This window comes from Alosa alosa, unplaced genomic scaffold, assembly GCF_017589495.1.
Source record: "Alosa alosa isolate M-15738 ecotype Scorff River unplaced genomic scaffold, AALO_Geno_1.1 AALO_1.0_unplaced_9, whole genome shotgun sequence".
Lineage (NCBI taxonomy): Eukaryota > Metazoa > Chordata > Actinopteri > Clupeiformes > Clupeidae > Alosa > Alosa alosa.
In genome coordinates this window covers 42,405-58,607 of record NW_025963093.1, presented here as the reverse complement: position 1 = coordinate 58,607, position 16,203 = coordinate 42,405, and the positions used below count along the sequence as shown (strand labels likewise).

The 16,203-nt window shown below is 43.0% G+C and overlaps 2 protein-coding genes across 3 annotated transcripts in view; one reads left to right on the top strand and one right to left on the bottom strand.

Annotated features, from left to right (window-relative positions):
* LOC125290785 (NACHT, LRR and PYD domains-containing protein 12-like) overlaps positions 1-16,203 on the bottom strand; it is a 62,120-nt gene that overhangs the window by 24,441 nt on the left and 21,476 nt on the right. The window lies entirely within an intron of this gene.
* On the top strand, positions 5,400-13,330 carry LOC125290784. 2 transcript variants are annotated; one of them, XR_007192879.1, is made up of 2 exons: positions 5,400-12,952; positions 13,258-13,330. XR_007192879.1 is itself a non-coding variant. In XM_048237272.1 (2 exons), the coding sequence occupies exon 2, from the start codon at positions 6,424-6,426 to the stop codon at positions 12,622-12,624; it is 6,201 nt and encodes a 2,066-aa protein (XP_048093229.1). In that variant the 5' UTR covers positions 5,400-5,565; positions 5,871-6,423; the 3' UTR covers positions 12,625-13,330. The 2 variants fall into 2 exon arrangements, 1 of the variants encoding a protein (XP_048093229.1); XM_048237272.1 differs by having other exon boundaries at positions 5,400-5,565; positions 5,871-13,330.

Sequence of the window (16,203 nt, the reverse complement as noted above, 5' to 3'; positions counted from 1 at the left end):
AACCGATATGGCCAGAGCTGCTCTGTATAGGTATTCTGTCCCACCCAAATTTGCTGAACTACTTGCGAAGTAGCCTATTATCACAGACATCACATGTATCACACGAAAGAGCTTTTTCTCAGCTTTTAAACGATGTTAGTGGTTAGTTAAACGGTTCGCGAGAAAGGTAACTTTAATGTAATCATATTTTTTGCGCCCGTCTCCCTACCCATTCATCTTGGAATAGACCTACTTAGCGAACTTTACCTCAACACATGACTAACCATATATCAGAATAAACAGCAGACCGTACCGAACACAAAGGTGTGCCCCTGTACAGTTAGCCATTCCAGAGTAATCCGGTTTTAAATTTGCAGCAATGTCTTTATGCATTTCTCCAACTTTGCGGTTCCTAATGTGTTTGAATTGTTCAATAGCTCTACACGATTTTATAACAGGCCAAATACAAAAGAAATGTTACAAATATCGCCTAAATATCTGTAAGCATTACAATCAGAGGATCTAGGGCAGACAGACGCTCGTGAGTTCATGCTTTGTTTTTTCGCTGGATTTTAGGATAGCCTATTATGGCAACTGATTGCATTCCAAGCTACAGTCAACTCTAGCAGGCATTGAATGACTGGAGACTTTGTAAATTTATAGATTGACATAATGTTCTGTCTCTGCTATTGCTGCTTTTGATCAGTTAGATTTTTTTGCAATCTCCTGTGGTGGGCTGGACATAGCATCGAAATGCCCGCCCAGATTCCCCTTTCGCCTTGACCCATTCACACTGGTGCCGAACTAAAAAACTTCGGCAAAATGTCTAGGGGCTTGGTAGTAAATTTGGCAAGACACTTTGTCCCGCCGTTCCGCCTCGGTCTATGTGAAAGGGACAGTCGTTCCGCGATTCTGGTACATAAAATCGCGGCGATTTCGCCAGTGTGAAAGGGCCTATTGATAGGTTATGGTCTGAAGATGGTCTGTGCCAATGTTGGTGAAGATCAGATGAAATTTGCGACCTGTGAAAACTTTTTGATGTTTTTGATTAAATCTAGCATGGCGGCCGAATCAATTACGATGACATCACAAGTTGGCCTGGGTCGGCCTAAGGACCTCCAACAGTATTACCAGACACCACTAGTACATTTTAATTCCAAACACAACAGCAGCTACAGGCCAAAAGACATGTTTCTCAATTACAGCGCCCCCTAGAGGTCAAAGGTCACCAGATTTATTGAGTGTCCCCCTGATTGGGTCCTGAGTCCATGCACCCAGTTTGGCTTTGATACATGCAAGTGTTGCTGAGATATGAGCTCACTTCCTGTTTGGCGGCTTCGCCGCAAATTTCGATTGGCTGTTACAGCCGAATGCTTCTGTCAATTGTTCCAGAAAGCAATGCACTGATAAGGCATGGTCTGAAGATGGTATCTGCCAATTTTGGTGAGGATCCGCTGAAATTTGTGACCTGCGAAAACTTGTACGTGTTTTTGATTAAATCCAATATGGCAGCCGATTCAATAATGATGACATCACAAGTTGGCTTGGGTCGGCCTAAGGACCTTCAACAGTATTACCAGACACCACTAGTGCGTTTTAATTCTAAGCACAACAGCAGCTACAGGCCAAAAGGCATGTTTCTTAATTACAGCGCCCCCTAGAGGTCAAAGGTCACCAGATTTCTTGAGCGTCCCCCTGTTTGGGTCCCGAGTCCATGTACAAAGTTTGATTATGATAGATCAATGGGTTGCTGAGATATGAGCTCACTTCCTGTTTGGCGGCTTTGCCGTAAGTTTCGATTGGATATTACGGGTGAACGGTTTAAGTTCCGAAGACAAAACACCACAAATTTTGTTAGGCTTGGTCTGAAGATCATGTATGTCAAGTTTGGTGCTGATCGGACAAAATTTGTGACCTGTGAAAAATTAGTTTCACTTTCACTAAAATCCAATATGGCGGAAAATCCATCATGGCGGAAAATGACGTCATAGGGTGCGTTGAACTCGTTGAACTCGAAGGATTCCAATGGTACCTCATTTTTCAAAATCGGGCCAACGGGTCAGAAGTTACGTGCATGAACGCACGTCCAACTTTGGCCTGGTGGTGGCGCTAGAGCGCTCGAGGTGCCGACCTGAAACTTGGTGAAATTAATCATGGGGCACTGCCTAATTAGTGTGCCAAATTTCACAACTTTTCACCAGACGGTTCTATGGGCTGCCATAGACTTCAATGGCAGAGGATTTATAAATATACCTGCAAGCAGCAATGTAGGGGCCAAGCAGAACGCTATAGCAGGAATGGCATTGCCATGCCATGAGCAAGCACTCACATCAAGTTTGATTGCAATTGGATAAAGAATGGCTGAGAAATAAGCTCATTTACTTTGTAAATTTTACTTTTAAGCGTTGCTGAGATGTGAGCTCACTTTCTTTATTACAGCACCCCTAGAGGTCAAATGAGACCACTTTCCTTGCATGTCTTCACAATCAGCTAATATGTCCATGTATCAAGTTTGGACTTCATACAACGAAGAGTTGGTGAGATATGAGCCCACTTCTTGTATTACAGCGCCCCCTATAGAGGCCAAATTATGCCAATTTCCTACTGTGTCCTCACAATGAGGTACCAAGTCCCTGTACCAAATTTGGACTTCATATATCAAAGCGTTGCTAAGATAGGAGCTCACTTCCTGCATTATAGCGTCCCCTATAGAGGCCACATGATGCCAATTTCGTAGTGCGTCCTCACAATCAGATACCAAGTCCCTGTACCAAGATTGGACTTCATACATTAAAGCATAGCCGAGATGTTAGCCCACTTCCTGTTAGGCGGCATCGTCGCCATGTGTGATTGGCTGTCACGGGCAAATAAACTTGAAATTAAAAAAATCTGACAAGTATTGTTTGTGCGGCTCGGTCTGAAGATCATCTCCGCCAAGTTCTGTGAAAATCGGATGAAATTTGTAACCGCTGAAACTTTTCGTAGTATTTGGACCAAATCCAATATGGCGGAGATCCAATATGGCGGAGAGTGACGGGATAGGAGTCGGTGAACTCGGGATGGTCCAAGGACACAGAGACTACCTCAATTGTGAAATCAGACAAAAGAGTCAAGGATCACCGCGATGACGCATGTCCAGCATTGAACTGGTGGTGGCTTAGAGTGTTCAATGTATATGCATAAAATTTGCTGTGAGAGTGATTGGGACAGTCTCGACTAATGGTATCGAGTTTTTGTTATATGAACTCAAAGTGCCACGGAGATGTTAGTCCACTTCCTGTTTGGTGGCTTCATCACCATATTTGATTGGCTGTCACGAGCAAACAAAAATGAAATTAAAAAAATCTGACCAGTATCGTTTGTGCGCTCGGGTCTGAAGATCATCTCCAAGTTCTGTGAAAATCGGATGAAATTTGTAAACGCTGAAACTTTTAGTAGAGTTTGGACTAAATCAATATGGCGGAGTTCAATATGGCGGAAAGTGACGTAATAGAAGTCATTGAACTTAGGTCAGTCCAGGGATTCCAACAGTGCCTGATTTGTGAAAATCGGATGCACCGTTCAATCTTCACATGCGTTAATGCAATCCAGTTTTGACCCATTGGTGGCTTAGAGTGTTGGGCATAGAGTTCTGTAAATTGGTGAGAGTGATCATGGGACAGTGCTGAATCAGTGTACCAAATTTCATAACTTTAGACCCAACGATTTTAATTTTCGCCAGATTTTGACCTGTTGGTGGCGTAGATGCTGGGTTTAGAGGTCCGTAAATAAGTGTGAGTGGTCAGTGGAGTGTCGAAACTTTCTGCCAAAAAAATCGAACTTTTAGCCAGGTGTTCTATGGGCTGCCATAGACTCCAATGGCAGATATATAATTATAAATATAACCGCAAAAGCGGTGATTTACGGGTCCGAGCAAAACGAACATGAGGTAGCATAGCTTTTAGTTTTACATATGCTTTGATTGTTTGGGCCCAATTGTTCAAAAAAAAACGTGATTGGATTTCGGTTATCGGATTCAGTTACCAGATTTCGCTATCGGATTGGATCAAATCTTGAAAATGGCTTGTTCAAAAGGGAAACAAGGATCCTGAAATTGGATTAGATCACATAATCTATTCTTGGTTTTGATCTGGATAAGACCTTCACTGAGGGCGAGCAAACAATTTATCCTGGTCTGAGCCCCCCTGCTCGGAGCTACAGGGTTTCCCAGCAGGTAAACTGGGTGTGGTTAGGTGGCAGAGCCAAACAATCCTGCAATTTCTCCACAGCACTTTCACCACAAGCCCTCCTTACACTGACAGACTTTGGAAAGATTTGCAAAGATTTGGAAAAGATTTTTTGAAAGACTACAGTCTCAGACCCTCTCACATCTAAAGACAAGTAGTAGAGTTTTAACCCTTTAGGCGCCAGAGGTTTTTTTCCGATCAATTTTGACATCTTCATTTCAAAAGGCTATATCTTAAAAGTGATAAGAGATAGAGACTTTCTGTAAATTAGAGAAATATTAAGGATGACCCAAAGTTTATGTAGAGATTAAATGTTTATATCTAATTTGCATATTATGATGTCATATGGTGGCGGCCATCTTGGATTATAAATTTTCATGAAAAGTCGCATGTTTGAATGATAAAATGCACCACTTCTTTCCCCAAAATGTCCCTCACCTTCTGTATGCTATATTGCACAATACTGAATGCTCAGGTAAATAGTAAGTAGTGAACAAACTGTGTAAATCATTACTAATAAATGGCAGAAACAAACCAAATGCATGTAGCGGTAGACTGGCCTTTTGCTGTACATATTTTCCATTTACTACATACAGTAGGCACTCTGATTCCATGTATGGGGGGGCATATATATTATTCAGATGACACACAAACACAAGTAGACAAGACCTGTTTAGTTCAAAATCTCACTTGCCATGGCAAGGCACAGATCAGGAGTGAGATGACAGAGACAAGACAAGAGACAATGTTAGTATTTATTTTCTTTTAGTTGTTTTTTCGTTGATGTTTTTTTTTTTTTTTCTTAGCTGACAAAGACACACATCTCACAAGGACATGAACACACAAAGAGGAACACATAGTGTATGTCCTAAATTATCAGGGAAATAGATAGCAAATCAACAGTGTAAATCATTACTAATAAATGGCTGACATTTTTTTTTTATGTAGCTGGCCTTTTGCTGTAGAGATAATGACTCCCTATCCCTATCCATACAGGGCCGGCATTCCCATCATCTTGTGATAGACTATGCATGACCTAATGTGTGTGTGTGGGAGATGGGAGGGAGAGAGAGAGCGTCTGTCACCACCTCCACCATGCTGTGCTGTTGGATCGCATTTTCTGAAGTGGAAAGGGACTTTTGTTTTGAGTGAAAAAAAAAAAGAGACTTTTATTTTGAAAAAGGGAAGTGGAGACTTTACAGTTCTCATGCCAGAAAGCAGGAAGTGCAGAGCTATCTTCAAGCACATGTAGTAAGAAGCTGTGAAGTTTAGCTGAGAAGCACATGGTGAATTGTTATTGAAGATAAAGGGTGAAGTGGGGAAAGACTTTACTTGCTGGGCATTTCCAGGGATGCTACTGGTAGGATGATGGTTTTGATGTTAATATATTTCAGTTGTTTAATGTTAAATGCAAATTTTGTTGATAAGAGTGCTAAAGTTAACATAGCTAATTTCTAACTGCCTTGTTCTCATGTTAGCTCATGTAATAGCATGATAGTAGTAGCATGGGAGTAAAACCACGGTAGTGACTGTGCCTTTGTAGTAATGTTGCATAGTTAAATGAATGTAAGGTTAAGGAGAACTTTATATTTGTTTGTATATTTGAAGGTAGGCAGTTTTTGGTAATTGCTGTATTTTGTGTTTTGTTTTCTCTTTCTTGTAAAGGTTTTCAACCTGACGCAATCTGACATAGCCTGATGTAAACTGATTTAATCTGAGTTAAACTTCTGATTATTTGCACAACTGCAAATTGTAACCAGATCTAACTAATAACAAATCATAATTGAACATGAGAAGCTAACTAAATAAAACAAAGAAGAAAGATTAAAGAAGAAAACGTGTGAGTTGATTCCAACTGATCTAACCCTGTTGATGACCAAGGCCTTTTTCAAGTTTGGGCAGAAGTAAAGTAGAAAATCCCCTGAGAACTTGACAGTTGAAAACCACCGGCACAGTTGAAAAGCAACTGCACAGTTGAGAAGCAACACTGCAGTACAGCTGAAGACTGGCGTTGTGCCACCTGAAACCCACCACAGTGCTGCTTGATAACCAAGGAACTGCATCAAGGCTAGAAGATTAACGGCTTCAGTGAGTCCAGAGAGTGGATGCAGAGAAGAGTTGCTGAACAACAAGGTTATTCAAGAGGCACCAGGAATCCAATCAATTCATCTGATTCATTAATTCAAGAGTTGAAGAGAAAAGAATTGTTAAAATCAAGATGGCAGTCGAAGCTCTCGGCAAAACACTGGAGCAGTTAAAGAAAGACAGAACAGTTGCAAAGATCTCCTTTACAAAGCAAGCGAACTATCTCTGCCGAAAAGCAGGTGATTTAACTGAGTTAGAACTCAGACAAGAATTTATGAAGCTCTCTGCCGATTCAAGGAAAGTCATTGAGGCCAATGATGATTACAGGATTGGGTTAGAAGCAGAGCTTGTAAGCAATAAAGAAGGTGAAGATGCTGAGCTTAGTATGGAGCAGGATGCAAGCCTAAAGGACTATGCCAGTGAATGTGAGCAAAAGTTCAATGATGTGAAGCAGATTGTTCAAACAAGCCTCTGGAGCAGATATGGATCAGAAATGCTAGAGGCTGCTTTTGAAGAAGCAGAAAAAGCCAGTAGGCATGCGTATGGAATACCTGTGGAAAGCAGTAACTGTGAAGGATTTGAAGTCCACCATACTGTACTGGAAAAGTTGATCAAAGAAACATCTAGCGCATTCGCAGCCTGGGAGTCATGGATACCTAGTGCAGAGGAAAGTGACTTTCGTAAGCGAAGCAAGGACCTGAGAGTGGCTTACAATGAGCTTGACATGAGGAAAGCTGACTTTGCCAGAGCACGAAGGATTGCTGTAGAGAAGCAAGGTGCAGACGTGAATCAGGAACCAACTGGGCCAAGAATACCAGTAGTGAAAATTAAGCCAACCAAACTGCCCACGTTTAGTGGCTATAAAAGAGACTTCCACCGCTGGAAGTCAGACTGGGAAAGCCTTCAGAAGCAGGGAGAGCCAACCGGTTCGCCAGAGGTCAAAAAGATTCAGCTTCTTGATAGTGTAGAAGAAAAGATTGTGAAAGATCTTCGCCTGTCAACCTACAGCACAGCAGATGATGTTTTCAGAGTGCTAGCAAATAGGTATGGTAATAAATATGCCATCGCTCTAGAAATCGTTGAAGAGCTTGAGAAGATTTTACCTGTTAAAGGAAATCAACCTAGAAAAGTAGTAGACCTTATCCAGACCATAGAGAAAGCACTTGCTGATCTCACAGATCTAGGAAGTACCGGCGCCATCAAAAACCCACTGGTGGTGAAGTCGTTAGAGAGCAAGCTTCCAGAGTTTGTGAAGAAGGACTGGCTGATGTTCATGGTGGACCCTAGCAACGGTGTGACTCAAGACAACCACTTTGATATGCTCCTAGCTTTTCTGAAGAAGCAGGAGGAGATCTTTGAGAGGCTAGATCACCTACGAATCACAGACAAGCCAGAGAAGACAGACAAAGCAGAAAGGAAGTTCAAAAAGAAATATGCCTCGACTAAAGCCACAAAGAAAGAGGATTCTGAGGATGGGTGCATTATCTGTGGAGATGAGAAACATAAGGACAGGATTTTCTTCTGCAAGAAGTTCAAGGGTCTGAAGCTATCAGAAAAGGAAGCTGCTGTGAAAAGGACTGGTGCATGCAGGGAGTGCTTGGGATGCCATAAGTCTGATGATGGCTGCAGAGACACCTATCTGTGCAGAAATGCAGACTGCAAGAAAAGAGGCTCCTCGGATCACCACTTCTTTCTCTGTCCAAGAGGAAACAACAAGAGACGTGAACTTGAGAGACCTCAGACAGAGGACAGAGACAAAAAGAGCTTAACTGAGGAACAGAAGAAATTCTTGTGTGAACTTACCCCAGAGTTAGCTGATAGATGCAGGAAGGCCTTCACCAATAACTCGTTGAAGGTTAGCTGTCCTGCCAAGTGCCAGGTGAGCCTCCTCAAAGAAAGTGGATTGAGAGAACTCCCTGTCATTATGATGTTGATGGAAGTGACCGCCAATGCAGGTCAGAAAATCGGAGCCCTTGTGGATCTGGCTTCGGACACCAATTATATAACTCATAAAGCAGCCAACAGGTTGAATCTTAGGAGTGAGAAGATCACACTTGTTGTGCATGGAGTTGGTGGAATGGCTACCAAAGTAGCCACAAGAAGATACCTCCTCAGAGTTCGAATCAAAACCTCCAAGGGAACTGAGAGGGCTCATGAACTAATCTGTTATGGGCTGAAGGAGATCGCCAAAGTTCACCAGGTTGTTAGGCCTGAAGAGCTGAGGAAATTCTTCCCAGAAGTTGAACTTGAGGAGCTAAGAAGACCTGAGGAGATTGAATTGCTCATAAGTCACAGAGAAGGGAGACTTGCCCCACAAAGGGTGAAAGTTGTGGGAGATCTTGTCTTGTGGGAGAGTCCTCTTGGAAAGACGGTGGGCGGAGCACACCCTGATCTGTTTGAGCAAGTGAACATGGCGGCACATGAGTCAAAGACGCATTTTGCTCGTTCTATGAGAACAGCTGCCATCAAATATGAGGAGATCCCTACTGAGGTCCCCTTCATGGCGAAGACACTTCACATTCAAGACACCATCGTTGAATCTAGGCATACAGCCGCAACTCACCGTGACTTCCTTGAATGGTGGAAATGGGACAGTATCGGTGCAGCCTGCGAGCCGAAATGTGGTGGATGTCGTTGTGGGAATTGTCAGCCTGGAGGAAAGGAGATGACCTTAGCAGAGGAGAGGGAACTTGAAATAATAAAAGATGGCCTTACGTACATCATAGAGGATGAACACAGCAAGTCTCCACACTGGGATGCAAGGTATCCTTGGATAATGGACCCTGCTTGCCTTCCCAATAACCGGAGTGGAGTTGAGGCCACCTTCTTAAGAACTGAGAGAAGGCTCAGGAAGGAACCAGAGTGGCTTGCTGCTTACACTGCTCAAGTCCACGAGATGGTCGACCGTGGAGCTGCAAAGAGACTCACAAAGAAGATAATTGAGGACTGGAGAGGACCAGTTTGGTACGTGAGTCATCTAGTAGCACCAAATCCCCACTCAGTCACTACTCCAGTGCGCCTTGTGTGGAACAGCAGTCAAAAGTTCAAGGGAGTGAGCATGAACGACCTGCTGCTCAAAGGGCCAGATGTCTTGAACCCCATCAGAGCTGTCCTGCTAAGGTTTAGGAAAGGAGTGCATGCAGCCTTAGGAGACATCAGGAAGATGTATAACTCGGTGTGGCTGGAGGAACGTGAGATGCATCTGCACAGATTCCTTTGGAGGGACCGGCAGGATGAAGAGATAGGGGAGTACGCCGTCACAAGGGTGAATATAGGAGACAGGCCTGCTGGATGCATAGCACAGCTGGCTATGCGTGAAACAGCAAGGCTTACCAAATTTGTTCACCTGGAGGAGGCACGAAGGGTGCTGGAGGAAGACAGCTACGTGGATGATGTCCTCACATCCCACAATGATGCAAACAGACTTAGTGAAGTGACCAAGGAGATTGAGGAGATTCTCCAAGCAGGTGGTTTTTCTCTGAAGCCATGGGTCCAGTCTGCGCAAAGTGGGAGGCAGGAAAATGGAGTAACAGACCTCATGACAAGGACGCTCTCTGAGAAGCACAAAACGCTTGTCCTGCCAAATCAGATGAGAGATGAGGACAACAAGGCATTAGGCATTGGATATCTAGCAGAGGAAGACAAACTCTACATGATGGCATCAATCAACTTCTCCAGAAGGAGAGGGAAGATGAGAACGGGCCAAGACCTGTCTGTGGAGGAGGTGAGATCAAAAACGCCTGATCCTCTTACCAGAAGACTACTGCTGAGTCAGGTTGCTGGGCTCTATGACCCAATTGGACTGGTAACGCCACTAAAGCAGAAAGGTGCCATCCTCGTTAGGAAAGCGTTCCAGGAAGCAGGGAGTGGAAATCTGGCCCAAAACACCTGGGACAAGCCACTTTCTGAGGGCCTTAGGGAGGAGGCCATCAAGCTGTTTGAAGAGTATGCACAGCTGGGACAAGTAAAGTTTCAGAGAAGCCTTACACCATTAGGCTGGAAGGGGAAACCTTGGGCTATTACCTTCTCAGACGGTAGTGACAAGTCCTACGGAGCTGTTCTGTACCTTAGATGGGAAACGGATGAAGGTATAGACATCAGGTTGCTGGAATCTAAGGCCAAGCTGACGCCACTGGACCAGAAAGGAGATGCTGTAAAAGCTGAGGTCTGTGGCGCTGTGTTTGCTGCCAGACTGAGAAAGTATGTGGAGAGGCATGGCCGGATGGAGATAGAGCGCTGGTTTCATCTAGTTGACAGCCAGACTGTATTGGGAGCCATTCAGCGAGACAGCTATGGCTACCAGACGTTCTTTGCCAACAGGATAGGAGAAATCCAAAAGTCTGTCTCAGTTGAAGACTGGTGGTGGATCCCAGGGAACCTCAATATAGCAGACACCATTACAAGGGGAGCTTCTCTGAAAGATCTGCAAGAGACATGGCAAAGTGGACCGGATTTTTTGAGGAAGCCATTAGAAGAATGGCCAATAAAGTCAGCTAGGGAAGTGGTAGCTGATGCAAGGGACAGCATTAGTAAGCTACAGAGGAAGGCTTTTTCAGCAGTAATGACAAGAGGTCAAGTGAAGAGATGCCACGGGGTCACCTCCCAGGAGCACACTAAAGCTGAAGACTCTGTTGAAAGGAATGGTGCTGAACCTACTCACCTGACTGTCTGCCCTGATGCATCAGAAATTGATCCAGGAGTGAAACAGGGTGAAGTTGCAATGAGGAAGACACTTACCGGTTCAGCTGTCAAAAATCTTTTGGAGGTGAAGAGGTTTAGTTGCTTGTCCAGACTGGTGAATGTCATTGCTTGGATAAGACAGGCTGCTGACATCTGGCTAGGCCTGAAATATCAGACCCAAAAGAAATCAAAGTGGGAGGCATCACCCTCAAAAGGAGAATGTAAAGTTCTTACTCTCAGTGTTGAAAACTGTGAGTATGCCTTCAGAACTCTCTCCTTCGCAGCTCAAGAAGGCATAACATTCCCTGACACTACTCTCAACCGGCTAGTGGTGGTTAAGCACAAAGATGGACTCCTTCTCTGCGGCGGCAGAATCCAGGCCTTCAGAGAAGATAAGTCTTTAGTGCCCATTCTCCCTCAAGACGCATGGATTTCTACACTGCTTGCTCAAGAAGCACACAATGTCAATCATGAGGGTATAGCAGGAACACTGTTGAGGATGAGAAGAAAAGCCTGGGTGGTTAAGGGAAGAAGGATAGCCAAAAAAGTAGTGGACAGTTGTGTCATCTGCAAAAAAGCGAGAGGAAAGAGATGCAAACAAATAATGAGCGACTTACCGCCTGAGCGGACCACACCAGCAGCCCCATTTCAGTTCACTGCTGTGGATCTATTTGGGCCATATGAAGTGAAAGATGAGGTGAAGAAGAGAGCGAGGCTGAAAGTGTGGGGTATCGTGTTCAGTTGCATGGCATCCAGAGCCATTCATGCTGATATTGTCAGTGATATGTCTGCAGAAGGATTTCTGCTGGCCTACCAGAGATTTACGTCGCTGAGGGGACACCCCAGCAAGGTATGGTCTGACCCAGGCACCAACTTTGTCGGGGCCAAACCTGCCCTTGAAGACCTGTATCGGTTCCTGGAGCACCTGGAAAGATCAGGGTTGGAGGAAAAGGCAGCCAAGCATGGCACAAAGTGGACCTGGAAGATACATCCTGCGGACTCGCCTCATAGAAATGGAGCAGCTGAGGCAGCAGTGCGAACTGTAAAGAGAGCACTCCAGAACGTAGGGGGCAATGGAGTCTTCACATGGGGAGAATTCCAGACGTTTGTGTATATGGCAGCCAATCTGGCCAATGAGAGGCCTGTAGATGCGAGAGCACAAAGCCAAGAAGATTGTGTGGAGTATATCACTCCAAACTCCCTCCTGCTGGGGCGGTCGAGCTTGAGAGGAGACCCAGGAGACTTCCAGTTTGAAGGTTACCCCTACAAAAGGCTGCGAGTGATCCAGTCAGAGGTAAATAAGTTTTGGAAGAAGTGGTGTCAATTGGCAGGCCCGAACCTCTTCGTTAGAAGCAAATGGCACACGAAGGAGAGGAATGTTGCAGTAGGAGATGTTGTGTGGCTTGCGGATCAGAACGCCTTAAGAGGTCAGTTCAAATTAGGCAGAGTGATCAGTGCATGCCCTGACGAGAAAGGAGTCGTGAGAGACGTCAAAGTCAGGACGTTTCCCAGCTATCCAGTCATGATCAAGAAGCCATCCCATGAAGAACATAGTAGGAGTACTCCAGCAGCAAAGAACAACAAGATCCCTGCTACAGTCCTACACAGAGACGTCAGACGTCTTGTTGTGTTGATTCCTGTGGAGGAGCAATGAAGAGAAGATCCGGCACGCTCCAGAGAAACAGGACGTGACCTCCTTGGGTTCTGGAACCAGGAGCTCAAGTGGGAGGTGTGCTGTTGGATCGCAAGTGGAAAGGGACTTTTGTTTTGAGTGAAAAAAAAAAAGAGACTTTTATTTTGAAAAGGGAAGTGGAGACTTTACAGTTCTCATGCCAGAAAGCAGGAAGTGCAGAGCTATCTTCAAGCACATGTAGTAAGAAGCTGTGAAGTTTAGCTGAGAAGCACATGGTGAATTGTTATTGAAGATAAAGGGTGAAGTGGGGAAAGACTTTACTTGCTGGGCATTTCCAGGGATGCTACTGGTAGGATGATGGTTTTGATGTTAATATATTTCAGTTGTTTAATGTTAAATGCAAATTTTGTTGATAAGAGTGCTAAAGTTAACATAGCTAATTTCTAACTGCCTTGTTCTCATGTTAGCTCATGTAATAGCATGATAGTAGTAGCATGGGAGTAAAACCACGGTAGTGACTGTGCCTTTGTAGTAATGTTGCATAGTTAAATGAATGTAAGGTTAAGGAGAACTTTATATTTGTTTGTATATTTGAAGGTAGGCAGTTTTTGGTAATTGCTGTATTTTGTGTTTTGTTTTCTCTTTCTTGTAAAGGTTTTCAACCTGACGCAATCTGACATAGCCTGATGTAAACTGATTTAATCTGAGTTAAACTTCTGATTATTTGCACAACTGCAAATTGTAACCAGATCTAACTAATAACAAATCATAATTGAACATGAGAAGCTAACTAAATAAAACAAAGAAGAAAGATTAAAGAAGAAAACGTGTGAGTTGATTCCAACTGATCTAACCCTGTTGATGACCAAGGCCCTTTTCATTTGGGCAGAAGTAAAGTAGAAAATCCCTGAGAACTTGGCCTTTTTCAAGCTTTGGGCATGACTTTTTTCGACTCAGGGATGAGTAACATGTCTGCCATCTAGTGGAAAACAAAATATGAAACCCTATTTGACTAAATCGATTCAGTACCTTGACAAAGTCACAGACTATGATTTTGCAATGACTAGGGATCTTGCAGGGTCACTATTTACAAGACTGCAACACGATTCCTTTAAATTATTACCCATCGCGCAATAGATAAACAGGAACTGAAAATTATAGCCTACTAATCTCAAAGTCGTATTTACGTGTTTCTGCAGCATTGTTTCATGCGTGACATCCTTAACCGATAGAGTTGTTCTGTCAAGTGGAAGAGCCGACTAAATATGTATAAGAAATGACAAATATTATAAGAATAACAAATAATTATAGGCTACAGCTGTGTCAGAGTCAATAAGATAAACAGCCAATAATTATACAGTTACACTACAAGTCCATATTGACAAGTAGCTGTAATGTTATAGTGTGTTAACCTCCACAACCCAACAGCATTCTATTGTAGTATGCTAACATCCACAACCTAACAGTATTCTAACACTAATGCTTCAAGTGGGATTTGAACTCTCAACCTAAGGATGACCAGTACAAGGCATTATCCCACTGAGCCATTGTCAATCCTACATGTTGGCCAGTCACATTCACATGGTGAAAATGTGTATTGGTAAACACACAATAAGAAAAACTCTAAGCATACATTGAACAATAAAATGAAGGGCTTTCCTAAAAGAGTACACCTGAAAACTTTTTGAAATTCTGGGGCAATAAGACATTTGTAGAGAAGAATATTAATGGATGAAATATAAATATGATAGACTTTATGATGAAGGAAAAATAGTAAACAAAGAAGTTCCCCTGAATGTCATAGAGTGTCTCGGCATTGTGATTCTTGGCAACTGATGAGTGTGAATGTTGATTGGCTGATGTCATTCAGGTGCTGTTCAATGGTGTGAATCTTAAATGACCAATAGCATGTGCAGCTTGATCCTAAAGTTCTAACAGGGATTCGAACACTCAACCTAAGAAACACCAGTACAAGGCATTATCCCACTGAGCCACTAACAATCATACACATTGGGCAGTCACATTCACATGGTGAAAATGTGTGTTGGTAAACACCCAAGAAAAACTCCAAGTATACATTTGACAATAAAATGAAGGGCTTTCCTAAAAGAGTACACCTGAAATCTTTTTGAAATTCTGGGGCAATTAGACATTTGTAGAGAAGAACACTAATGGATGAAATATAAATATGATAGACTTAATGATAAAGGAAAAATAGTGAACAAAGAAGTTCCCCTACATTCAGAGTGTCTCGGCGTTCTGATTCTTGGCAACTAATGACTGTGTATGTTGATTGCCTGATGTCATTCAGGTGCTGTTCAATGGTGTGAATCTTCAATAACCAATAGTATTCGAGCTAGAGCCTAAAGCACTACCAGGGATTTGAACTCTCAACCTAATAAACATCAGCACTAGGCATTATGCCACTGAGCCACTGCCAATCCTACATATTTGGCAGTCACATTCACATGGTGAAAATGTGTGTTGGCAAACACACAACATCAAGAAAATTCCTAGCATACATTTGACAATAGAATTAAGGGCTTTATAAAAAAGAGTACAGATCTGAAAATGTGCACTGTTAATGGTATTCACATAATGATGGTTGTATGGTTGTTCTCCAAGGGAAAAAAAATACTCATATAGGAATATAGGTGATATAGGAGAAATGGGCTGAGTGGTCGAACTTTATTGGTCTATATCTCTGAAATGGAATAACATATCCAAATTCTTTTGATAACTTTTGTGAGGCTTTGTCTAAACATTGTCTGTGAGAATTTTGGTGAAGATTTGATAATTTTTGAAGCATGTGAAACTTTTTATGATGTTTGGCTTTTCTCTGAAATTGTGGCAAAAGTAAACATTTTTAGACCATAAGACCAGGGTGAAAAAGATGCATCTGAATGTAGAGATTAATATTATGAAAGAATTTTGAGTCTAGGTCAATCTGGTAAGGAGAAATTAGCATAATTAACTTTTTTTCCAACAGCACCACCTTTGGGTGCTGTACCCCAAATTTTGGGTTATGGGCAGAGGGGGGTACTGGTAACCATACCTGAAAATTCGAAGAGTTTTGGAGTTGGAGTTTGGACATCTGTGCGCTAGGCTATAAAACCAAGTTCAACGTCTAACCGTTCTCTATTCCTAAATCGACAGCAAGATGGAGGTAGACGGAGACGGAGATGAAGGCGGATGCCCTGTCGAGTACTCGCACCCATGACCGTATCTCGACAAAATGTTTAAGTTTACTGAACGGATGAACGATTCCTATCGTTTTAAATGCGTGCTTTGTTTGCCGAAAGTAAACCACATCACTGCATACAAAAATTCGCCATCCAACCGGCGGAAGCATATTCTGGTGTCTATACACAGTGATGGGGAGTGAATTTGTGGACCCATGTAGTCTTGTTTTGTTTACAGTATAGACAGGCAACCATTTTAAGTGATGGGAAGTAAATTTGTGCACCCATGTAGACTTGTTTAGTTTACTTAAAATGGTTGGCTGTCCATACTGTAAACACAAAGTGGAAAGGGAATTTGTGCACCCATGTAGTCTCTTTTGTTTCCTTGAAATGGTTGGTTAGATTTAAGCATGAAGTA